Genomic DNA, 27014 nt, shown 5'->3' with positions numbered 1-27014 from the left:
AAAGAAGTGCTTCTTCTTATAATACTTGCATTTCCAGCTTGTTGAGGTAATTTTGTCATGGAGGATGCAGCAAACTTGGACATAGCAGAATTTGATAAATAAATATCTGGCTTCTCATGTGATGAAACAAAACTAAAAATCAAAATGAATTATTTATAAAATACAGCAAATAAGAGAAACAAACCATTCTAATTTAGATCAACAGTGATTCTTTGGAAAATATGATTAGAGTTTATCATATTTATCAACACCAAAATTAATGCTCCATTTCTTAGACTCATGGAGAACTTGGTGTATCTCCTTTCTTTTAGATAAAACAACAACTTATATAGTCCAAATAAAATAAGAATGTTACTTTTAAAGGCCTACAGAAATAATCATTCAACAATTTTCATTAAAACTGTCTTATGCTTAATCATCTATCATCTAGCAGTTTGTAAATCTTTTCTAAATCCCACTTGCTTAACTTTTAGTCTCCTTTCCCTATTCTGGTCTCACTGTAGACAGACATCTCTACCTATCTGTTCATGTATAACTGTATACTAGAATTCACCTTTAATCTTTTGTATTAAATTAATTCATTAAAAAACATTTACTATTCACTACTGTATGCCACACATTATACTAGGAGCTAAGTATGAAATAGTAAACACAGCCTCAGGTGGTTATCATCTATAGAGGGACAGACAATGAATAAACAATAAATATAATTATAGATCCTGAAGTGATATGAAAGAAATGAAATGAGCAATATTATAGGAAATAACAGTGTGGAGGCACAAATCCACTTTAAAAAGGTGGTCATGGATGCCGCTATGAGGAGGAGACAATTTAAGCTGACACAGGCTAAAATGTGACAGTCATACAAGGAGCAATAAACAGTAGATATGGGTAGGGAAGAATCACATATATTGATAAGAACTGAATCTCTTTATCTCTGATGAATGGCAAGGAATTAATATAGTAAAAAGGGTATGAAAGGAAAAGCACGTGTTTCCTTTTCATCTCAGACCCTCAGATTCCACAGGCCTTCTTCCTAGCCGCAAATTCTGGCATCGGTTTCTCAGAGGTTTCTTGATAGGATTCCTTTTTAAACCCACTTATCTTCTGTTGGTCACTTCTAAACTCTCCCAGAATTATTTGTACTTTTCTAAAAGTGTGGTGCACAAAACTGTTCATATGCCTTGTTATCTTCCGACTTGTGATTTGCCTATTTTCTCTATACCTCCGGCTTTGTTCCACTTTGATGTTTCTAATCTGTTTATTCCGTATGACTCAGAGTTAGAAGCAATGAATGTAAATGATAAAAAGACAAATTTTAGACAAATATTTTTAAAAGCTATTGAGTGATCTGAGAGATACAAACATGAAACAAGCACTGAAGAGTGAATAAGCTCCTGGACATTGGAGTTGTCTTGGTATAAACAGCATGATTACTTGCCAGTGATGTTGGATGGTTATTCAAGGATCCAGTGGTGGTGAGACTAAATGACATTTAAGTTAAGCCCCCTTCAACTCTGGAATTCTCTGAAATCTATGATTCTGTGATGTTGATACTAATGTTTAGTAAAATGACTAAATAATAGCAAAAGTATCAAAAGACACCACAAATTCAAAACTTTTTTAAAGCAGGAGACATAAATAATCCTTAAGTAGAAAGTTGGACCATGAATAAAAAGTTATCAATGTTTCTTCTCTGTGGGAAAGTTTTGGCTCTGGCTATAATTTCTCTCCCTTGAGTTCTAATCAGGTCCAATATCCAAATGCATTTTACATTTCTACAAAGATACTGTAAGTTGTGGGGATGGGCAGTGGTGGTGGTGTGATGAATTGGGAGATTGGGATTGACATATATACACTAATATGTATAAAATAGATAACTAATAAGAACCTGCTGTATAAAAAATAAAATAAAAATTTAAAAAAAGATACTTTAAGTTGAACATTTCTAAAATTATTGTTTTTTTCCCAAACGTCTATGTTCTATATTCTCAGATAATACCTCAATCTACCCACTTGCCATTTATTCTTCCCTCTTCCTTTACTACCATATTCTAGCAATTGCTAAATCTAATCTGTGTTATCTATGAAATATTTGAAAATCCAATTCTACCTCTCAGTTTCTATCACCTCTACCCTAGTTGAGGCCTCATCATAGCCTGCCTTTCTCATTGGCCACCATGCCCCTGCTGGTCCCACCCTCTACAAATCATTCTAGATATCACTGCTAGAATGATTTTTTCTGATTAAATTATACAAACTGTGCTTAAATATTTTGGATGGGCCCTCACTACTTACTATGGAGATCAAATACTAGAGGCCTCTAGGCTACATACGGTCTACAAGCATTATTATTATTTTTTGGAGAGAGGGTGCTGCAGACCATATCACATTTTAAAAAATGAGCTGTCAAAATTTAAAAGTCAGGAGAGCTTCAAGATGGTGGAAGAGTAAGACGCAGAGATCACCTTCCTCCCCACAAATACATCAGAAATACATCTACATGTGGAACAACTCCTACAGAACACCTACTGAACGCTGGCAGAAGACCTCAGACCTCCCAAAAGGCAAGAAACTCCCCACGTACCTGGGTGGGGCAAGAGAAAAAAGAAAAAACAGAGACAAAAGAATAGGGATGGGACCTGCACCAGTGGAAGGGAGCTGTGAAGGAGGAAAGGTTTCCACACACTAGGAAGCCCCTTCGCGGGCGGAGACTGCAGGTGTCGGACAGGGTAAGCTTCGGAGCCACCGAGGAGAGCACAGCCACAGGGGTGCGGAGGGCAAAGCAGAGAGATTCCCGCACAGAGGATCAGTGCCGACCTGCACTCACCAGCCCGAGAGGCTTGTCTCCTCACCCACTGGGGCGGGCAGGGGCTGGGAGCTGAAGCTTGGGCTTTGGAGGTCGGATCCCAGTAAGAGGACTACGGGTTGGCTGCGTGAACACAGCCTAAGAGGGCTAGTGCACCACGGCTAGCCGGGAGGGAGTCCGGGAAAAGGTCTGGAACTGCCGAAGAGACAAGAGACTTTTTCTTGCCTCTTTGTTTCCTGGTGCACAAGGAGAGGGGATTAAGAGCACCGCTTAAAGGAGCTCAGAGATGGGAATGGGCCGCGGCTATCAGCGCGGACCCCAGAGACGGGCAGGAGACACTAAGGCTGCTGCTGCGCCACCAAGAAGCCTGTGTGCGAGCACAGGTCACTATCCACACCCCCCTTCCGGGGAGCCTGTGCAGCCCGCCACTGCCAGGGTCCCGGGATCCAGGGACAACTTCCCCGGGAGAACGCACAGCGCACCTCAGGCTGGTGCAATGTCACACCAGCCTCTGCCACCACAGGTCGCCCCACATCCGTACCCCTCCCTGAGTGAGCCAGAGCCCCCAAATCAGCTGCTCCTTTACCCCGTCCTGTCTGAGCCAAGAACCGTCACCCTCAGGGAACCTACACGCAGAGGTGGGTCCAAATCCAAGCTGAGCCCCTGGGAGCTGTGTGAACAAAGAAGAGAAAGGGAAATCTCTCCCAGCAGCGTCAGAAGCAGCGGATTAAATCTCCACAATCAACTTCATGTACCCTGCATCTGTGGAATACCTGAATAGACAACGAATCATCCCAAATTGAGGAGGTGGACTTTGGGAGCAACAATATATATATATTTTTCCCTTTTTCTCTTTTTGTGAGTGTGTATGTGTATGCTTCTGTGTGTGATTTTGTCTGTATAGCTTTGCTTTTACCATTTGTCCTAGGTATCTGTCTGTTTTAACTTTTTTTTAATACTTAAAAATTCTTTTTCTTAATAATTATTTTTTATTTTAATAACTTTATTTTATTTTATCTTCTTTCTTTCTTTTTTCCTCCCTTTTATTCTGAGCCATGTGGAGGACAGGCTCTTGGTGCTCCAGCCAGGTGGCAGGGCTGTGCCACTGAGGTGGGAGAGCCGAGTTCAGGACACTGGTCCACAAGAGACTTCCCAGCTCCACGTAATATCAAATGGCGAAAATCTCCCAGAGATCTCCATCTAAATGCCAAGACCCAGTTCCACTCAACAACCAGCAAGCTACAGTGCTGGACACCCTGTGCCAAACAACTAGCAAGACAGGAGCAAAACCCCATCCATTAGCAGAGAGGCTGCCTAAAATCATAATAAGTCCACAGACACCCCAAAACACACCACCAGACGTGGACCTGCCCAAAAGAAAGACAAGATCCAGCCTCATCCACCAGAACACAGGCAACAGTCCTCTTCACCAGGAAGCCTACACAACCCACTGAACCAACCTTAGTCACTGGGGACAGACATCAGAAACAACGAGAACTACAAACCTGTAGCCTGTGAAAAGGAGACCCCAACCACAGTAAGATAAGCAAAATGAGAAGACAGAAAAACACACAGCAGATGAAGGAGCAAGGCAAAAACCCACCAGACCTAACAAATGAAGAGGAAATAGGCCGTCTACCTGCAAAAGAATTCAGAGTAATGATAGTAAAGATGATCCAAAATCTTGGAAATAGAATGGAGAAAATACAAGAAACGTTTAACAAGGACTTAGAAGAACTAAAGAGAAAACAAACAGTGATGAACAAAACAATAAATGATATTAAAAATTCTCTAGAAGTGTTCAATAGCAGAATAACTGAGGCAGAAGAATGGATAAGTGACCTGGAAGATAAAATAGTGGAAATAACTACCACAGAGCAAAATAAAGAAAAAAGAATGAAAAGAATTGAGGACAGTCTCACAGACCTCTGGGACAACATTAAACGCACCAACATTCGAATTATAGGGGTCCCAGAAGAAGAAGAGAAAGAGAAAGGGACTGAGAAAATATTTGAAGAGATTATACTTGAAAACTTCCCTAATATGGGAAAAGAAACAGTCAATCAAGTCCAGGAAGCACAGGCAGTCACATATAGGATAAATCCAAGGAGAAACACACCAAGACACATATTAATCAAACTATCAAAAATTAAATACAAAGAACAAATATTAAAAGCAGCAAGGAAAAAACAACAAATAAAACATAAGGGAATCCCCATAAGGTTAACAGCTGGTCTATCAGCAGAAACTCTGCAAACCAGAAGGGAGTGGCAGGACATATTTAAAGTGATAAAGGAGAAAAACCTACAACCAAGATTACTCTACCCAGCAAGGATCTTATTCAGATTTGATGGAGAAATTAAAAGCGTTACAGACAAGCAAAAGCTAAGAGAATTCAGCACCACCAAACCAGCTCTACAACAAATGCTAAAGGAACATCTCCAGGGAGGAAACAAAAGAGAAAGAAAAGACCTAAAATAATAAACCAAAAACAATTAAGACAGTGGAGATAGGAACATACATATTGATAATTACCTTAAATGTAAAGGAATAAATGCTCCAACTAAAAGACATAGATTGGCTGAATGGATACAAAAACAAGACACGTATATATGCTGTCTACAAGAGACCCACTTCAGACCTAGGGACACATACAGACTGACAGTGAGGGGATGGAAAAAGATATTCCATGCAAACGGAAGTCAAAAGAAAGCTGGAGTAGCAATTCTCATATCAGACAAAATAGACTTGAAAATAAAGACTAATACAAGAGACAAAGAAGGACACTACATAATGATCAAGGGATCAATCCAAGAAGAAGATATAACAATTGTAAATATTTATGCACCCAACATAGGAGCACCTCAATACATAAGGCAATTACTAACAGCCATAAAAGGGGAAATTGACAGTAACACAATCATAGTAGGGGACTTTAACACCTCACTTTCACCAATGGACAGATCATCCAAAATGAAAATAAATAAGGAAACACAAGCTTTAAATGATACATTAAACAAGATGGACTTAATTGATATTTATAGAATATTCCATCCAAAAACAATAGTATACACATTCTTCTCAAGTGCTCATGGGACATTCTCCAGGATAGATCATAGCTTGGGTCACAAATCAAGCCTTGGTAAATTTAATAAAATTGAAATCGTATCAAGTATCTTTTCCAACCAGAATGCTATGAGACTAGATATCAATTACAGGAAAAAATCTGTAAGAAATACAAACATATGGAGGCTAAACAACACACTACTTAATAACCAAGAGATCACTGAATAAATCAAAGAGGAGATCAAAAATATCTAGAAACAAATGACAATGAAAACACGACACCCAAAACCTATGGGATGCAGCAAAAGCAGTTATAAGAGGGAAATTTATAGCAATACAATCTTACCTTAAAAAACATGAAACATCTCATATAGACAACCTAACCTTACACCTAAAGCAATAAGAGAATGAAGAACAAAAAACCCCAAAGTTAGCAGAAGGAAAGAAATTATCAAGATCAGATCAGAAATAAATGAAAAAGAAATGAAGAAAACGATAGCAAAAATCAATAAAACTAAAAGCTGGTTCTTTGAGAAGATAAACAAAATTGATAAACCATTAGCCAGACTAATCAAGAAAAAAAGGGAGAAGATTCAAATCAATAGAATTAGAAATGAAAAAGGGGAAGTAACAACTGACATGCAGAAATACAAAAGATCATGAGAGATTACTACAAGCAACTATATGCCAATAAAATGGACAAACTGGAAGAAATGGACAAATTCTTAGAAATGCACAACCTTCCGAGACTGAACCAGGAAGAAATAGAAAGTATGAACAGACCAATCACAAGCACTGAAATTGAAACTGTGATTAAAACTCTTCCAACAAACAAAAGCCCAGGACCAGATGGCTTTACAGGAGAATTCTATCAAACATTTAGAGAACAGCTAACACCTATGCTTCTCAAACTCTTCCAAAATATAGCAGAGGGAGGAACACTCCCAAACTCATTCTACGAGGCCACCATCACTCTGATACCATAACCAGACAAAGATGTCACAAAGAAAGAAAACTACAGGCCAATATCACTGATGAACATAGATGCAAAACTCCTCAACAAAATACTAGCGAACAGAATCCAACAGCACATTGAAAGGATAATACACTATGGTCAAGTGGCGTTTATCCCAGGAATGCAAGGATTCTTCAATACATGCAAATCAATCAACGTGATACACCATATTAACAAATTGAAGGAGAAAAACCATATGATCATCTCAATCGATGCACAGAAAGCTTTCGACAAAATTCAAAACCCATTTATGATAAAAACTCACCAGAAAGTAGGCATAGAGGGAACTTTCCTCAACATAATAAAGGCCATATATGACAAACCCACTCAACATTGTCCTCAATGGTGAAAAACTGAAACCATTTCCACTAAGATCAGGAACAAGACAAGGTTGCCCACTCTCCCACTATTATTCAACATAGTTTTGGAAGTTTTAGCCACAGCAATCAGAGAAGAAAAGGAAATAAAAGGAATCCAAATTGGAAAAGAAGAAGTAAAGCTGTCACTGTTTGTAGATGACATAATACTTAACACAGAGAATCCTAAAGATGCTACCAGAAAACTACTGGAGCTAATCAAAGAATTTGGTAAAGTAGCAGGATACAAAATTAATGCACAGAAATCTCTTGCATTCCTATTCAATACTGATGAAAAATCTGAAAGAGAAATTAAGGAAACACTCCCATTTACCACTGCAACAAAAAGAATAAAATACCTAGGAATATACCTACCTAAGGAGAAAAAAGACCTGTATGCAGAAAACCATAAGACACTGGTGAAAGAAATTAAAAATGAGACAAATAGATGGAGAGATATACCATGTTCTTGGATTGGAAGAATCAACCTTGTGAAAATGACTCTACTACCCAAAGGAATCTACAGATTCAATGCAATCCGTATCAAACTACAACTGGCATTTTTCATAGAACTAGAACAAAAAAATTCACAATTTGTGTGGAAACACAAAAGACCCAGAATAGCCAAAGCAATCTTGAGACAGAAAAACGGAGCTGGAGGAATCACGCTCCCTGACTTCAGACTATACTACAAAGCTAGAGTGATCAACACAGTATGGTACTGGCACAGAAACAGAAATATAGATCAATGGAACAGGATAGAAAGCCAAGAGATAAACCCACTTACATATGGTCACCTTATCTTTGATAAAGGAGGCAAGCATATACAGTGGAGAAAATACAGCCTCTTCAATAAGTGGTGCTGGGAAAACTGGAAAGTTACATGTAAAAGAATGAAATTAGAACACTCCCTAACACCATACACAAAAATAAACTCAAAATGGATTACAGACCTAAATGTAAGGCCAGACACCATCAAAGTTTAGGGGAAAACATAGGCAGAACACTCTATGACATAAATCACAGCAAGATCCTTTTTGCCCCACCTCCTAGAGAAATGGAAATAAAAACAAAAATAAACAAATGGGACCTAATGAAACTTAAAAGCTTTTGCACAGCAAAGGAAACCGTAAATAAGACCAAAATACAACCCTCAGAATGGGAGAAATATCTGCAAATGAAGCAACTGACAAAGGATTAATCTCCAAAATTTACAAGCAGCTCATGCAGCTCAACATTAAAAAAACAAACAACCCAATCCAAAAATGTGCAGAAGACCTAAATAGACATTTCTCCAAAGAAGACATACAGATTGCCAACAGACACATGAAAGAATGCTCAATATCATTAATCATTAGAGAAATGCAAATCAAAACTACAATGAGATATCATCTCATGCCGGTCAGAATGGCCATCATCAAAAAATCTACAAACAATAAATGCTGGACAGGTTATGCAGAAAAGGGAACCCTCTTGCATTGTTGGTGGGAATGTAAATTGATACAGCCACTATGGGGAGCAGTATGGACGTTCCTTAAAAAACTAAAAATAGAACTACCATATGACTCAGCAATCCCACTACTGGGCATATACCCTGAGTAAACCATAATTCAGAAAGAGTCATGTACCAAAATGTTCATTGCAGCTCTGTTTACAGTAGCCATGACATGGAAGCAACCGAAGTGTCCATCAATAGATGAATGGATAAAGAAGATGTGGCACATATACACAATGGAATATTACTCAGCCATAAAAAGGAATGAAACTGAGTTATTTGTAGTGAGGTGGATGGACCTAGAGACTGTCATACAGAGTGAAGTAAGTCAGAAAGAGAAAAACAAATACCGTATGCTAACACATATATATAGAATCTAAAAAAAAAAATGGTTATGAAGAACCTAGGGGCAAGATGGGAATAAAGATGCAGACCTACTAGAGAATGGACTTGAGGATATGAGGAGGGGGAAGGGTAAGCTGGGACAAAGTGAGAGAGTGGCATGGACATATATACACTACCAAACGTAAAATAGATAGCTAGTGGGAAGCAGCCGCATAGCACAGGGAGATCAGCTCAGTGCTTTGTGACCACCTAGAGGGGTGGGATAGGGAGGGTGGGAGGGACAGAGATGCAAGAGGGAAGAGATATGGGGACATATGTATAACTGATTCACTTTGTTGTAAAGCGGAAACTAGCACACCACTGTAAAGCAATTATACTCCAATAAAGATGTTAAAAAAAAATTAAAAGTTAGGAGATGTCACATAAATTTTTGATCTTAGCTTTTTTTAAAAATCAGGATATTTGACAACACTCGACTCACATTTCCTGTACAGCAACAACTGGTTGGAGCTGAGTAGTGGTTATTCCCTTTAGATGGGACACTCTACAGTTAACCTTGGCCCATGAAATGCCAAAGGCAGTTTGAGCTTGTGACCCCTGACCTACTGGATACAGCACAGGTATCTAAATATGGCATTCATGGCCCCTCACAGACCTCAGCAATCTCAGCCTTAATTCTATGGCTACATAGACCACACTTTACTGACCCTTGAGCATGGGATGCCTTTTCAAGCCTTATCCCTTTACATGTACTCTTCTACCTGGAATGCCTTAGTCTCCTTTTTTCTACCTGTCAAACTCCTATTCAGTTTTCACATCTTATAAAAAGTGAAGATTCCTCAGCTCCAGCCCCAGAGACCATGATTCAGTAAGTCTAGCATGGGGCCCAAGAATGTGCATTTTTAATGTGCACCCCTGGGTAATTTTGATTTTGGGGTGGTCTGACAACAGCACTTTGAGAAACACAGCTCTAAGATTAAGAGGCTTTAAGTTGGCTAATACCCTATTGCTTCTCTGACATCTAATGACTTTATCCCCATCTCCACTTACATGTCAGGAGGATATAAAGTTGTAAGTGTTTGAAAATAAAGTTCTAAAACTTGCCTGTTTGACATTTCTCTTTGGAATTTGCTTTTTGATTCTTCAAAGGGTAGCTTACTTTCCCTGGTTCTTGAACTCAAAGGGTTTCCAAATCCTAGGTAAAAAGATAACATTTTGAAATAAATTGAATAGAATATCTGTATTCTATTCTAGAGTAGAATATCTCTCCAAACAGATATGATCTGGTTAAGGAGAGAATGAAAAATTCTTCTCAATAATCAAATTTAATGTGCATAGACAAAACAAAGGAGCAAAGCTAAGAGAATAAAACTATAAAACACATAGGTTAGCTTATTAGTCACTATATTAAAAGGTCCCCAACCACTATCATTTATTTATTTATTTATTTATTTATTTATTTATTTATTTTTAAGCCATGTAAATGATCAAGTCGAAGTTCATTCAATATTTTCAATGGTCTGCAAGGGACTGATTTCCATCTGTCAGCCATTCTGGGAAAGAGTATCTCCGTCTCCCTATCTTGTCTTATACTTACCAAGATTTTCACTTCTCTGTTTTGGTGAAATAGAGTGGATTCACCAGTAACTCAAAGGCCTAGTCCCATTATTTTTGGATTGTATATGATTTAAGCACAATATCTAATACAAGAGAAACTAATCTTTTCCTGTTTATTTATTTATACTTGAAAAGTCAATATTTCTATTAGAAATAAAAGTTATGTTTTTTGCTAGCATGTGAAAAAAGAATATTTTTTAAATTGGAACATTTTTGTTTTTCACAAACATTACCAGACTACGTGAGATCTTAAAATGGAGAGCAGGATAGTCTGTTTTATGAGGGAAAATTCGATAAACAATCTGAATTTGAATAGAGCCTTTACAAGATAAGGAGCAACAGAATAGAAAAAGCTCATTTCCTATATCGTCGTCATGGAATAACCTTGACCTCTGTCCCTAGGGATAGGAAATGTTATTTGTGGGAGGGTCAAATTTTACTTTTGCTAAAAATTATAATCTTAACAAACTGAAACTAATTAAGCAAGCACACAAAAAAGAAAATTAGTCCTAAAAGCTTAACTGAAAAATATTCAAATAATTTCTCATAAAATTATTTCATTCTAACATATATTTCAAATACAATACACACATATATACAAAAATACATACATACAAATGAAATATATTTCATGCTATTTACCTGATGTTTTTGTCTTCTCGGTATCAGTTGAAAAGCTAGTAACTTCTATTAAGCTTTCATCATCAAAATCATCCCAAACTTCATTTCCCAATTCAAAGTTCACATTCAAAACTTCTGAAAATGAAGAATTACTTTTAACCGCATCTGTCAAATCCTGGTTTTCAGATGCATTAAGATTTCTGTTGAACAGCATTGTTTGAGGGGCTTTCTCATTTGAAGTTGTAGAATAGGTCCGTCTAGAAAAATCTGTCATGTGTATGTATAAATGAGTATAGGCACTTTTTAAACCTTAAGCATCATTATCTATTGACATATCAAACACATCTTTCAACTACTAAACAGAGGTCTTGAGTAGTAGTGTTCTAAAGCATTGCTGAGTATTGTATTCAACAATTTTATTTACTGTATTACATGTAGTGATTGACTGCTGCACTAAATTTAATTTTCAAGGTATTCTTCTAGACAGAATTAATTTTCCCTCTTAATTCCTACATAAGAATAATCTTACTCCAAGATGGGATTGTAATAGCTTCTAAAATGGGCTTCCTCCCCCATCTCTTCTCCCTACAAGCAGTTAATTTTGAGTATTGTTACGAAAATATATTGTTATTTTTCTCCTTCTAAAATATCCTCAGTGTTATCCATTGTTTATAGCCTGGGTTTAGAGCCAGACTACCTGGGTGAAAATTCCACCTCCATCATTTACTAGTTGGATGATCTTAGACAAGTAATTTAAACTCTGAGCTTAGTTTTCTCCTCTGCAAAATGGGGATAATAATAGTACCTAACATGGAACCTCCCTGGTGGCATGGTGGTTAAGACTCCCCGCTCCCAATGCAGGGGGCCCGGGTTCGATCCCTGGTCCGGGAACTAGATGTCACCTGCATGCCACAACTAAGAGTTCGCATGCCACAACTAAGGAGCTGGCAAGCCACAACTAAGGAGCTTGCCTGCCGCAACTAAGACCCAACACAACCAAATAAATAAATAAATAATAGTACCTAATACATATGATTGTTATGGGGACTAAATGTGTTTACTTGTACAGTTTTCCATAGCAGTGGTTAATAAATATTCAATAATTCGCTTCTCCAAAAAATTTTATGCATATATATGTATTATATGTAAAGGATGTATAGCACACAATTTACAAATAATGATAAAATATACAGCATGCTTAACTGTAAATTCCATATATCTAATTGATTATCACTGAACGTTTTCATTGAATTTTGCCAAACTCTTGTATCTGTATCAACCTATGGTTACAATTTATAAATGAATGTAGTTCTCACATTCATTTGTCAATTCGAGCGTTGTTTGATATTTTTGTTGACTTTAATAAAAGTAAAACAATAAAGACATATGTTGGGATTTCACTCATTCACCCATAGCCTTAAGCAATTTCCTTGCTGAATTAGATAATAATTTTCAAATGCTAGAAGAATATTCCTTCAATTTTTCTTGCTATCCACAATATAAGGGCTACAGACATGACACACTGATAAATTAAATCTGCACTACTGTCATTTTCTCCATCACTTTCTTAGGTATAAACAATAAACAAAACAATAAGTTAGGCCCTGATTTGTAGTGTTTGCTGATTTCCATTCTATAAGTATTCCCACCATGACTGATTTCAAGCTATAAATGTGACGTAACTGAATGCAAAGTTGGGAAGAAATGCACAATAGCACCCCTTTATACAGTATTTCCACCATACAGATATAAATATAGATGCAAATAATCTCAAGAATACAGATAACAGTAAAATGTAGTAGAATAATTAGGAAATGGTTAGTTTTTAATATTTATAACCTTTGTGTTTAATATAACTTAATTGTAAGTTTATATAATTAAACTTTAATGATGCCTGATTCCCCAAAATTTAATAATCATCTCACAAGCTAGTACAAGCTTGCTCCAGTAAAATTTAAAGTGAGTTTCCTTCACTTTAAATAACCTCTATCCTTTTCTTCACTATCCAAATCCTTCTCTATCCTTCAACTGTACCTACAACTCCAGTACACATTATTCTACTTTTGTGCCTTGATACACATACACAGTATGCTATGTCCTGAAAAGAGAAGTAGGTACAAAGTGCAGTGGAAATATAAAGAGAAGAAGACCATCTGGCTAGATGGGGACTGGCAGCTAAAGAAGGAAGAGACTTGAGCATATTTATATGCTGAAAAGAAAGAGGCCACAGGGAGAAGATACTGAAAATAAGGGCAAGAGGAGAGAGATAGCTGGTCTTCTAAAGACCCAGAGGGGGCAGAATTGGAAAGATAACGATTACAGGTGGAGAGATAAACTTTGAATAGAAGAAAAGATAATTCTTCTTTCAAAATAAATAGAAAGTTATGGATGGGTGCAGAAACAGAGAAATATAATACTTGGGGGGGGTGGAAAGTTGAAAGAGTTTGTATATTACAGGTTTGATTTTCAATTCTCCACTGATAACTAAAAGTCAATTTCATTTTATAGAAATGGCATTGCCTGGGAATCAAGAGATATGAAATCTATTTCTAGTCCTGCTATTAATTAGATATGTAATTTTGGGCAAGTCATTTAATCTCTGAGTCTTGGCTTCTTTCATTGTAAAATGAGAAATTGCACAAAGGTCCGTTACAATTTAAATTTTACAATTCAACATGCTTTCTCATAATTTCTGACATTTTTTCTTCTTCTCTTTTTGCACCTGGAATACAGATGATAAAAATTGCCATGTTTTTCTTAAAACATTCTTAAGAGCAGTATTTGAATACATTTAAAGTATGTTTTGTCACCAAAGACTAATGTGGAAAAAGTATAATGAATATACTCAATTACTATTAATAACAGTACCAGATATTATGCTAAGAGCTTTATATATATTATCTCATTTAACCCTAAAATATAACCAGATGAGGGAATTGAAATGAACTGGGTAAGTATACTATGAAAAGTCATACAACTACTAAATGAGCTAGGATTTGAACCTAGACAGATAATCTCTAGATCCTGTAAGTTGAACTACTATATTATACAGCTTCTTTAAAAAAGGTGGGGGGGCATTCAGTAAAAGAGGGATACAGTTATTATTGAGGTTTAAACTATCTAGATGAGACTTTTATATCATAATACAAATCACATTTGGAATAGTGGGTGGGAAAGATATAAAAGTAGAAAAACTATGTAAAGACAACATGAAAGTAGGGAAGGACAAACTCTGGTGTGGAGAAGGGCAGGGAATAGATCAGCCATACAAGGAATAAGTTAGAGAGCTACAGGTTGAAGAGAGATAAAAATAAGAGGATTGACACTCTTACATCTTCTATTCATGTTGTAATAATATTTTCAGGCTTTGAACAAATTGGATAAATGTTCTGATAGTCTAGGTAAGACCAGGGGATTTTTCTTGATCTGATATTGGGCCTAATGGCTGCCACGGTGTCATAAGGGGTGATGGGTACTCCAGCCCTTGCCTACCTAAGATCTTAAATTATGGCCAGAGAAAGCAATAGAGTGAAAGAATGAAGGAAAGAGTGGCAATAGAAGTCAAAAACAACACACACATGAAATTAATTGTTTTTAGAAAATCCCAAGTTTACCATTTCCGCATACAGCCACTTGAACAAACAACTCTGTGGCCAGAATTATTTCTCACACGTTTTAACAGACTGCTATTAGTATAGTAGCATGACCCAGAGAAATGGTGCTATTAATGGCAGGACCCTGAGAAATGATGAAACAGGCCCAAAGTTGAAGAATTTATATGCATTATGTCTTTAATTTAATGACAGACACAGATAAAAAGCAAATCTATATTACAAACCAGCTATATCGCACAAACTAGGTTATAGTCTCACATATCATAGAGATTGTAAGAATCATAGGTTTAAGAACTGGAGAGATATTAAAGGCCACCCAATTTAATCCCTTAATTTTAAAGATAAGACTAACACCCAAAGAGGTTAAATAATTTTCCCAAGGTCACACAGCTATTTTATAAAATGGACTAATTTTATAAATAAAAAATTATTTCAAATAATTCTAAAGACATATAAAAGTAATCGTTCAGCATTTTAATACTTTGCATATCCTAAGATCCCTTATATTCTCAGCTTTTCCTCATATTATCTTTTTTTTCTTTTGCGGTATGCGGGCCTCTCACTGCTGTGGCCTCTCCCGTTGCGGAGCGCAGGCTCCGGATGCGCAGGCTCAGCGGCCATGGCTCACGGGCCCAGCCGCTCCGCGGCATGTGGGATCTTCCCACACCCGGGCACAAACCCGTGTCCCCTGCATCGGCAGGCGGACTCTCAACCACTGCGCCACCAGGGAAGCCCCCTCATATTATCTTTAAATTAAAATAGTCAATGCTATGTACGAAAAGATTTTTTAGGAATCTATGATAGACACAACAAGACCATCTGAAATAACAGACCTAAGAATTTGAAACTGCTTCAATAAGTGAAGAGAAAAATGTTGCCAAGTTAATAATCATAATTTTAGATTTTGGTTTTTCAATAACATTGCTTGTCAATCCAAAGTAGTGAGAAATCATTTTCTCTCTCAAGTCAATATCAACAGTAATTTACCTTTGTCTTGATATGCAGATGGTTCTGGTTGTTGACTTTTTGTGTAGATCTCATGCTGATACCTCTGCTCCATTATAGGCAATTCGGGTATGTTTAAATATTCTGACCTTTATAAAGATAAATAAAACCATAAAAATGTTAAAGAAAATATTAAAATTAATCTGACTTTGAAAACTACTGATTCATATAAATGGGAAAAAACTGGTTCAGCCACTCAACACTTCTATGATAAACTGTACTAGCCTGAGTAGTAAAAGGTAAAAAAATAGGTGTTTAATGGAAGTGACAACTACTTAGGTCACTTAGTCATCTTTACATTCCCCCATTGGGTAGATTTCTGCTATTTGTGTGTAGCCTTAAAAATTTATTTCTAATGCTTCTTTCAGTTAGATAACAAAAGTTAGGATCTCTTGAAGTAGTGTTGGCATCTATTCTGATTGGTCAGCGGCTGTTCTGTACTGGTTGTTAAGTATATTAAATGTCATCCCAGCATATAAAATGCCCTTATCTGGAAGGGAAATTCATATACTGTTACCTTTTAGGTATCATAATAGGAAAAGAATGCTGAATTATCATCTAGGGCCCTCTGAATATGAGCTTTGGTTATTTCATCTATATAATAGGATAAAAATACCTTGGTTTATGAGCCAGGTTGTTGTTAAGTTCAAAAGAAAGAATGCACAAACATGCAATTTTTAAATTATAAAGTATTTTATAAATCTGATGTATTATTAATATAGAGTGGGCCCCTAAATGGAAAATATTAGACTTTATACACCAACATGACTTCTCTTTTTAAAGTATACTCTTGTCATCTTAAGTTTAGAAGGCAGAGAGAGCCTGGAGGCATGACACATAGGATGGGTAGTTTTCCAGGAAAGAGCAGATTAGATCAATGTTAAAGTATCCTTATGACTGCAGAGTTCTAAATAAATTTGGGGTGTAAAAGATAACAAAACTCTCCTGATGTAATTACCTCATTATGGAACTAAATGATTACTGTGATTCAAAGGTAGCCAGTAACAATCTTTCTCTGAATAAATGACTATTTGGAGGAACAGAGAGTTTATGATGAATATTTTACCTCAGATATTAACATTATATTTGTACCTTGATATACTGGTAAGAGAAGGTTTTGGAGTAAAACCAAACTCTTTAAGGTCCACACTTTGAGATTTATTCATCTGCATCTATTAATGAAAAATTAACAAGTTCAACTATCAATTTCATATCAATACACCTTTTAACAAATAAGCCAAACAGCAAAATTCCTGCTGATACATATAGTCCCCAAACCAATAAATTGTGAGAAACTCAAGCTAGTTTTCAACTCAAATCTCCTTCTCAGGCCCTTCTTAAATGTTGATATTCTTCATGGTTCTTCATCACGAGGCCTTCTTCTCTTCTCATTCTCACTCATTCTCAATCATAGATCTCATTTACTCCCATGGCTTCAATTACCATCTACACATGAATGACTCTCAAATCTATAGCTCTCTGTAGATTTGAGCTTAGCTCTCTTTCTTGATTTTCTAGCTCAACTCTCTCCTGACTTTCAAACAGCTATTATCCAACTGTCTATAGAACATCTTTACCTAGACATCTTGTAGGCCTCTAAATTCAGTATTTCCCAAATGAACTTATCAAGTCTCTACTCCTCCAAACTTGTTTTCCATTTAGAGTTTCTACCCTAGTGAGGCCCCACTTTTTTCCCAGTTGCTCAAGCCAGAAGGGCATCATCTTTATTCCTTCTACTTCACCCCTTATAACCAATAAGTAGCAAGGTAGTTGTTTCTACCTCTGAAAAATATCTTAAACCCAGCCACTTCTCTCCATTGCTACTGCCATTACACTAGACTAGGCCATCGTCTTGCCTGGACTACTGCAAAACCTCCCTAATGAGTCCTTATGTTCCTTTTCTATTATCCTCTAATGCATTCTCTACATTGCATCCAGAGTGAACTTTATAAAATGCGGTTCCAATCATGCCACTGATTAAAGCCCTTCAGTGATTTCCCAGTACTTTCAGGATAATCCAAATCCTTAAAATAGCAAAAATGTTTTCATGATCTAGCTCCTACTTCTTCAGCCTTATCTTTCTCCACCCTCCTACTTGTAAATGAACTCCAGATATACCATATTACTTCAGTTTTTAAAAGATCTCTATCTCTTTCTCAGCTCTGAACCACTGCATATTCTCTATAGCTGAAATACTTTTCTATCCCTCTTTACCACCACTCTGGTACTCACCTCTCCATACTTGCTTATACCCATATATCATTCAGGTCTCAATCATGTTTCTTAGGAATCCTTCCCTGGCCTATCAAATGTGGAGTGAATGCACTTTCTATAAGTTCAAGTTATCTTACACTTCTGTCACAGAATCACTCATCACACTGTATTGAAAAAGCCTATTTACTTATTTGTATCCTTCACTCAAACTGTAAGCTTTATGAGGTCTGGGACTAAAACGGTCTTATCACTGGATCTTCTACACCTACTATAGTGCTTGGCACATTCTTGGTGCTCGATGAATACGGAAGGAAGGAAGGAAGGAAGGAAGGAAGGAAGGAAGGAAGGAAGGAAGGGAGGGAGGGAGGGATGAAGGGAGGGATGGATGATATGGAATAAGTACAAAAAAAAAGGTAGGAAAAACTTGGGACACTAAAAAATAATTGTCTCAGAAAAGGTGGTTGCCATTTCAAACTGTAAACCTCTCCATGTTTCCCAATATTCTCCTTGTTTTAGCCTCATGACTGAGAATCTTCTTTCTTATAAAAGACCTAGAGAGGAGACCTTCAAGATGGCGGAAGAGTAAGACTTGGAGATCACCTTCCTCCCCACAAATACAACAGAAATACACCTACATGTGGAACAACCCCCACAGAACACCTACTGAATGTTGGCAGAAGACCTCAAACTTCCCAAAGGCAAGAAACTCCCCACGTACCTGGGTGGGGCAAAAGAAAAAAGAAAAAACAGAGACAAAAGAATAGGGACAGGACCTGCACCAGTGGGAGGGAGCTGTGAAGGAGGAAAAGTTTCCACACAGTAGGAAGCCCCTTCACTGCTGGAGACTGGGGGTGGTGGTGGTGGGAGCTTTGGGGCCACGGAGGAAAGCGCAGCCACAGGGGTGCGGAGGGCAAAGCGGAGAGATTCCCGCACAGAGGATCGGTGCTGACCGGCACTCACCAGCCCGAGAGGCTTGTCTGCTCACCCGCCGGGGCGGGCGGGGCTGCGAGCTGTGGCTCGGGTTTCGGTCGGAGCGCAGGGAGAGGGCTGGGGTTGGCTGCGTGAACACAGCCTGAAGGGGGCTAGTGCGCCACAGCTAGCCAGGAGGGAGTCTGGGAAGAAGTCTGGACCTGCCTAAGAGGCAAGAGACCATTGTTTCAGGGTGCACAAGGAGAGGGGATTCAGAACACCGCCTAAACAAGCTCCAGAGATGGGCACGAGCTGCGGCTATTAGTGAAGACAACAGAGACGGGCATAAAATGCTAACGCTGCTGCTGCTGCAGCAACCAGGAAGCCTGTGTGCAAGCACAGGTCACTATCCACACCTCCCCTCTGGGAGCCTGTGCAGCCCGCCACTGCCAGGGTCCCGTGATCCAGGGACAACTTTCCCAGGAGAATGCACGGCATGCCTGCACCTGTTGCAACGTCACACTGGCTTCTGCCACTGCAGGCTCGCCCCGCATTCCGTACCCCTCACTCCCCGCCGCCTGAGTGAGCCAGGGCCCCCGAATCAGCTGCTCCTTTTACCCCGTCCTGTATCAGTGAAGAACAGACGCCCTCAGGCTACCTTTACGTAGAGGTGGGGGCCAAATCCAAAGATGAACCCTGGGAGCTGTGCAAACAAAGAAGAGAAAGGGAAATCTCTCCCAGCAGCCTCAGGAGCAGTGGATTAAATCTCCACAATCAACTTGAGGTACCCTGCATCTGTGGAATACCTGAATACACAACGAATCATCCCAAAATTGAGGCCGTGGACTTTGGAAGCAAAGATATATATATTTTTTTCCTTTTTCTCTTTTTGTGAGTGTGTACGTGTATGCTTCTTTGTGTGATTTTGTCTGTATAGCTTTGCTTTCACCATTTGTCTTAGGGTTCTGCCTGTCTGGGTTTTTTTGGTTTGTTTTTTCTTTTTTAGTATAGTTTCTAGTGCTTGTTATCATTGGTGGATTTGTTTCTTGGTTTGGTTGCTCTCCTCTTTCTTTCTTTCTGTTTTTTCTTTTTCTATTACTTTAATATTTTTATTTTTAATAATTATTTTTTATTTTAATAACTTTATTTTATTTATTTTCTTTCTTTCTTTTATTCTCCCTTTTCTTCTGAGCTGTGTGGCTGAGAGGGTCTTGGTGCTCTTGGCTGGGTGTCAGCCTGTGCCTCTGAGGTGGGAGAGCCGAGTTCAGGACATTGGTCCACCAGAGACCTCTCAGCTCCACGTAATATCTAATGGCAAAACCTCTTCCAAAGATCTACATCTCAACGCTAAAGCCCAGCTCCACTCAACGACAAGCAAGCTACAGTGCTGGACACCCTATGCCAAACAACTAGCAAGACAGGAACACAACCCAACCCATTAGCAGAGAGGCTGCCTAAAATCATAATAAGGTCACAGCCACCCCAAAACACACGAACAGACACGGTCCTACCCACCAGAAAGACAATATCCAGCCTCATCCACCAGAACACAAGCACTAGTCCCCTCCACCAGGAAGCCAAAACAACCCACTGAACCAAGCAGACACTGGGGGCAGACACCAAAAACAATAGGAACTACAAACCTGCAGCCTGTGAGAAGGAGACCCCAAACACAGTAAGTTAAGTAAAATGAGAAGACAGAAAAACACACAGCAGATGAAGGAGCAAGGCAAAAACCCACCAGACCTAACACATGAAGAGGAAATAGGCCGTCTACCTGCAAAAGAATTCAGAGTAATGATAGTAAAGATGATCCAAAATCTTGGAAATAGAATGGAGAAAATACAAGAAACGTTTAACAAGGACTTAGAAGAACTAAAGAGAAAACAAACAGTGATGAACAAAACAATAAATGATATTAAAAATTCTCTAGAAGTGTTCAATAGCAGAATAACTGAGGCAGAAGAATGGATAAGTGACCTGGAAGATAAAATAGTGGAAATAACTACCACAGAGGAGAATAAAGAAATAAGATTTAAGGACAGTCTCACAGACCTCTGGGACAACATTAAACACACCAACATTAGAATTATAGGGGTCCCAGAAGAAGAAGAGAAAGAGAAAGGGACTGAGAAAATATTTGAAGAGATTATACTTGAAAACTTCCGTAATATGGGAAAGAAAATAGTCAGTCAAGTCCAGGAAGCACAGACAGTCACATACAGATAAATCCAAGGAGAAACATGCCAAGACACATATTAATCAAACTATCAGAAATTAAATACAAAGAAAAAATATTAAAAGCAGCAAGGGAAAAACAATATACAAGCGAATCCCTATAAGGTTAACAGCTGATCTTTCAGCAAAAACTCTGCAAGCCAGAAGGGAGTGGCAAGACATATTTAAAGTGATGAAAGGGAAAAATCTACAACAAAGATTACTCTACCCAGCAAGGATCTCATTCAGCTTCGTCAGAGAAACTAAAACCTTTACAGACAAGCAAAAGCTGAGAGAATTCAGCACCGCCAAACCAGCTCTACAACAAATGCTAAAGGAACTTGTCTAGGCAGGAAACACAAGAGAAGGAAAAGACATACAATAACAAACCCAAAACAATTAAGAAAATGAAATAGGAACATACATATCGATAATTACTTTAAATGTAAATGGATTCAATGCTTAAACCAAAAGACATACACTGACTGAATGTATACAAAAATGAGACCTACATATATGCTGTCTACAAGAGACCCACTTCAGACCTAGGGACACATACAGACTGAAAGTGAGGGGATGGAAAAAGATATTCCATGCAAATGGAAATCAAAAGAAAGCTGGAGTAGCAATTCTCATATCAGACAAAATAGACTTGAAAATAAAGACTATTACAAGAGACGAAGAAGGACACTACATAATGATAAAGGGATCAATCCAAGAAGAAGATATAACAATTGTAAATATTTATGCACCCAACATAGGAGCACCTCAATACATAAGGCAAATGCTAACAACCATAAAAGGGGAAATCGACAGTAACACAATCATAGTAGGGGACTTTAACATCCCACTTTCACCAATGGACAGATCATCCAAAATGAAAATAAATAAGGAAACACAAGCTTTAAATGATACGTTAAACAGGATGGACTAAATTGATATTTATAGGACTTTCCATCCAAAAACAACAGAATACACTTTCTTCTCAAATGCTCATGGAACATTCTCCAGGATAGATCATATCTTGGGTCACAAATAAAGCCTTGGTAAAGTTAAGAAAATTGAAATCATATCAAGTATCTTTTCTGACCACAAAGCTATGAGACTAGATATCAATTACAGGAAAAAAAAAAGGTAAAAAATACAAACACATGGAGGCAAAACAATACACTACTTAATAACCAAGAGATCACTGAAGAAATCAAAGAGGAAATCAGAAAATACCTAGAAACAAATGAAAATGAAAACACAACACCCAAAACCTATGGGATGCAGCAAAAGCCGTTCTAAGAGGGAAGTTTAGATCAATACAATCCTACCTCAAGAAACAAGAAACATCTCAAATACGACCTAATCTTACATATAAAGCAATTAGAGAAAGAAGAACAAAAAAACCTCAAAGGTTGCAGAAGGAAGGAAATTATGAAGATCAGATCAGAAATAAAAGAAAAAGAAATGAAGGAAACAATAGCAAAGATCAATAAAACTAAAAGCTGGTTCTTTGAGAAGATAAACAAAATTGATAAACCATTAGCCAGACTCATCAAGAAAAAAAAGGGAGAAGACTCAAATCAACAGAATCAGAAATGAAAAAGGAGAAGTAACAACTGACACTGCAGAAATACAAAGGTTCATGAGAGATTACTACAAGCAACTATATGCCAATAAAATGGACAACCTGGAAGAAATGGACAAATTCTTAGAAAAGCACAACCTTCCGAGACTGACCCAGGAAGAAACAGAAAATATAAACAGACCAATCACAAGAACTGAAATTGAGACTGTGATTAAAACTCTTCCAACAAACAAAAGCCCAGGACCAGATGGCTTCACAGGAGAATTCTATCAAACATTTAGAGAACAGCTAACATCTATCCTTCTCAAACTCTTCCAAAATATAGCAGAGGAAGGAACACTCCCAAACTCATTCTATGAGGCCACCATCACCCTGATACCAAAACCAGACAAAGATGTCACAAAGAAAGAAAACTACAGGCCAATATCACTGATGACCATAGATGCAAAACCCCTCAACAAAATACTAGCAAAGAGAATCCAAGAGTACATTAAAAGGATCATACACCAGGATCAAGTGGGGTTTATCCCAGGAATGCAAGGATTCTTCAATATATGCAAATCAATCAACGTGATACACCATATTAACAAATTGAAGGAGAAAAACCATAGGATCATCTCAATAGATGCAGAAAAAGCTTTTTTTTTTTTTTTTTTTTTTTTCTGTATGCGGGCCTCTCACTGCTGTGGCGTCTCCCATTGCAGAGCACAGGCTCCGGACGCACAGGCTCAACAGCCATGGCTCACGGGCCCAGCTGCTCCGTGGCATGTGGGATCTTCTCAGACCGGGACACAAACCTGTGTCCCCTGCATTGGCAGGTGGACTCTCAACCACTTGCACCACCAGGGAAGCCCCAGAAAAAGCTTTTGACAAAATTCAACACCCATTTATGATAAAATCCCTCGAGAAAGTAGGCATAGAGGGAACTTACCTCAACATAATAAAGGCCATATATGACAAACCCACAGCCAACATCATTCTCAATTGTGAAAAACTGATACCATTTCCACTAAGATCAGGAACAAGACAAGGTTGTCCACTCTCACCACTATTATTCAACATAGTTTTGGAAGTTTTAGTGACAGCAATCAGAGAAGAAAAAGAAATAAAAGGAATCTAAATCGGAAAGAAGAAGTAAAGCTGTCACTGTTTGCTGATGACATAATACTATACATAGGGAATCCTAAAGATTCTACCACAAAACTACTAGAGCTAATCAATGAAATTGGTAAAGTTGCCGGGTACAAAATTAATGTACAGACATCTCTTGCCTTCCTATACACTAATGAAAAATCTGAAAGAGAAATTAAGGAAACACTTCCATTTACCATTGTAACAAAAAGAATAAAATACCTAGGAATAAACCTACCAAAGGAGACATGGACCTGTATGAAGAAAACTATAAGACACTGATGAAAGAAATTAAAGATGATACAAACAGAAGGAGAGATATACTATGTTCTGGGATTGGAAGAATCAACATTGTGAAAATTACTATACTACCCAAAGCAATCTACAGATTCAGTGCAATCCCTATCAAACTACCAATGCCATTTCTCACAGAACTAGAACCAAAAATTCCACAATTTGTATGGAAACACAAAAGACCCTGAATAGCCAAAGCAATCCTGAGAAATAAAAATGGAGCTGGAGGAATCAGGCTCCCTGACTTGAGTATACTTCAAAGCTACAGTAATCAAGACAATATGGTACTGGCACAAAAACAGAAATATAGATCAATGGAACAGGATGCAAAGCCCAGAGATAAACCCATGCACATATGGTCACCTTATTTTTGATACAGGAGGCAAGAATATACAATGGAGAAAATACAGCCTCTTCAATAAGTGGTGCTGGGAAAACTGGACAGCTACATGTAAAAGGATGAAATTAGAACACTCCCTAACACCATACACAAAAATAAACTCAAAATGGATTAAAGACCTAAATGTAAGGGCAGACACTATAAAACTCTTAGAGGAAAACATAGGCAGAACACTCTATGACATAAATCACAGCAAGATCCTTTTTGACCCACCTCCTAGAGAAATGGAAATAAAAACAAAAATAAACAAATGGGACCTAATGATACTTAAACGCTTTTGCACATCAAAGGAAACCATAAACAAGATGAAAAAACAACCCTCAGCATGGGAGAAAATATTTGCAAATGAAGCAACTGACAAAGGATTAATCTCCAAAATTTACAAGGAGCTCATGCAACTCAATATCAAAAAAACAAACAACCCAATCCCCAAATGGGCAGAAGACCTAAATAGACATTTCTCCAAAGAAGATAAACAGATTGCCAACAAACACATGAAAGGATGCTCCACATCACTAATCATTAGAGAAATGCAAATCAAAAGTACAACGAGGTATCACCTCACAGCAGTAAGAATGGCCATCATCAAAAAAATCTACAAAAAATAAATGCTGGAGAGGGTGTGGAGAAAAGGGAACCCTCTTGCACTGTTGGAGGGAATGTAAATTGATACAGCCACTATGGAGAACAGTATGGAGGTTCCTTAAAAGACTAAAAATAGAACTACCATGTGACCCAGCAATCCCACTACTTGGCATTGCATATACCCTGAGAAAACCATCATTCAAAAAGAGTCATGTACCACAATGTTCATTGCAGCTCTATTTACAATAGTCAGAACATGGAAGCAACCTAAGTGGCCACTGACAGATGAATGGATAAAGAAGACATGGCTCATATATACAATGGAATATTACTCAGCCATAAAAAGAAATGAAATTGAGTTACTTGTAGTGAGGTGGTTGGACGTAGCGTCTGTCATACAGAGTGAAGTAAGTCAGAAAGAGAAAAACAAATACTGTATGCTAACACATATATACGGAATCTAAAAAAAAGAAAGAAAAAAATGGTTATGAAAAACCTAGGGGCAGGACAGGAATAAAGACGCAGATGTGGAGAATGGATTTGAGGACACGGGGAGGGGGAAAGGTAAGCTGGGTCGAAGTGAGAGAGTGGCAGGGACTTATATACACTACCAAGTGTAAAATAGATAGCTAGTGGAAAGTAGCCGCATAGCACAGGGAGATCAGCTCAGTGCTTTGTGACCACCTAGGGTTTGGGATAGGGAGGGTGGGAGGGAGACGCAAGAGGGAGGAGATATGGGGATATATGTACATGTATAGCTGATTCAGTTTGTTATAAAGCAGAAACTAACACACCATTGTAAAGCAATTATACTCTAATAAAGATGTTAAAAAAAAAAAAGACCTAGAAAAGAATCAGGCACTCTGCCATTTTCTTCGTTCTGTTTTGTGGCCTGATCAATTATTTTGCCCCGGATATGATGACTTAGGCTTAGAGTAAGTCTGCTAGTGACTAGCCTATCAACCAGTGGCGACTCCCATTTCTTCACCACTTGAAAGGGAGACTCTTGCTCAGTACTCATCTATGTTCGTCAATCAAAATCAACTTCAGACTTTCCAGCGCAGTCCACCACAGATGGAGCCACAAAAGGGCAAGAGTTTCTAGTTTCAATTGCTGAACCAAAGCAAGCTACATATCCCTCTTCTCTGGTTTAAAAAAAAAAAAAAGGCTAATGAAGCAAAGGGATGTATAACTATGCCCCTATGCACCAAAAGTGGATTTATAGATTAATTATTAAAAACTATAGTATCTTTTCCTATAGAAACAGTATTATGAATAATAGTCATTTTCCTACTCAAGCCTTTATGTAACTCTAAAGTACTCTGTGGATACCTACCTGATACCCAGAATAAAGGGATATTCATATACATTTAATTACAGAACAAGGGATAAATGTTATTAAAACTAACCTTTAGACGTTTCACTGGAGGAAGAGATGAAACAGCATTTCTGTTTCTTAAATCAGATAAATATGAAGAAACTGCTGACTCTTTCATTTCTGACTTCTGTGCAACTCCATTTTTACCTATGAGAAGAAATTCTAGATTGTTTAAGTTAAACTTTATGTATTGTTCATATAAAGCCAAATTTCTTCAAAATTTCTAATCTAATATTTACTTTTTAAAAATGTTAACCACAAAAGAAAGAAAATTATTTGAGTTATAAGCTGCATAATATAAATATCATACATAGATAATTAGGATATTATTACTATTCTTCAATGACCTTTCAATTTTTAAAACCTG

At 37.7% G+C, this 27014-nt stretch overlaps 1 protein-coding gene across 1 annotated transcript in view; it reads right to left on the bottom strand.

The window, feature by feature from the left end:
* HFM1 (helicase for meiosis 1) overlaps positions 1–27014 on the bottom strand; it is a gene marked incomplete at both ends in the record, with an annotated part of 128499 nt that overhangs the window by 1037 nt on the left and 100448 nt on the right. Inside the window, 6 exons of the mRNA XM_082833123.1 lie at positions 21–132; positions 10191–10281; positions 11346–11459; positions 15926–16032; positions 17036–17115; positions 26679–26794. Coding sequence (XP_082689249.1) covers positions 21–132; positions 10191–10281; positions 11346–11459; positions 15926–16032; positions 17036–17115; positions 26679–26794 — 620 coding nt within the window. The remainder of the gene's footprint in view (positions 1–20; positions 133–10190; positions 10282–11345; positions 11460–15925; positions 16033–17035; positions 17116–26678; positions 26795–27014) is intronic.

Source organism: Leucopleurus acutus (assembly GCF_964270905.1).
Source record: "Leucopleurus acutus genome assembly, chromosome: 2".
Taxonomy (NCBI): domain Eukaryota; kingdom Metazoa; phylum Chordata; class Mammalia; order Artiodactyla; family Delphinidae; genus Leucopleurus; species Leucopleurus acutus.
The sequence above is the reverse complement of the archived record's forward strand: the minus strand, read 5'-3'. Positions and strand labels throughout refer to the sequence as shown.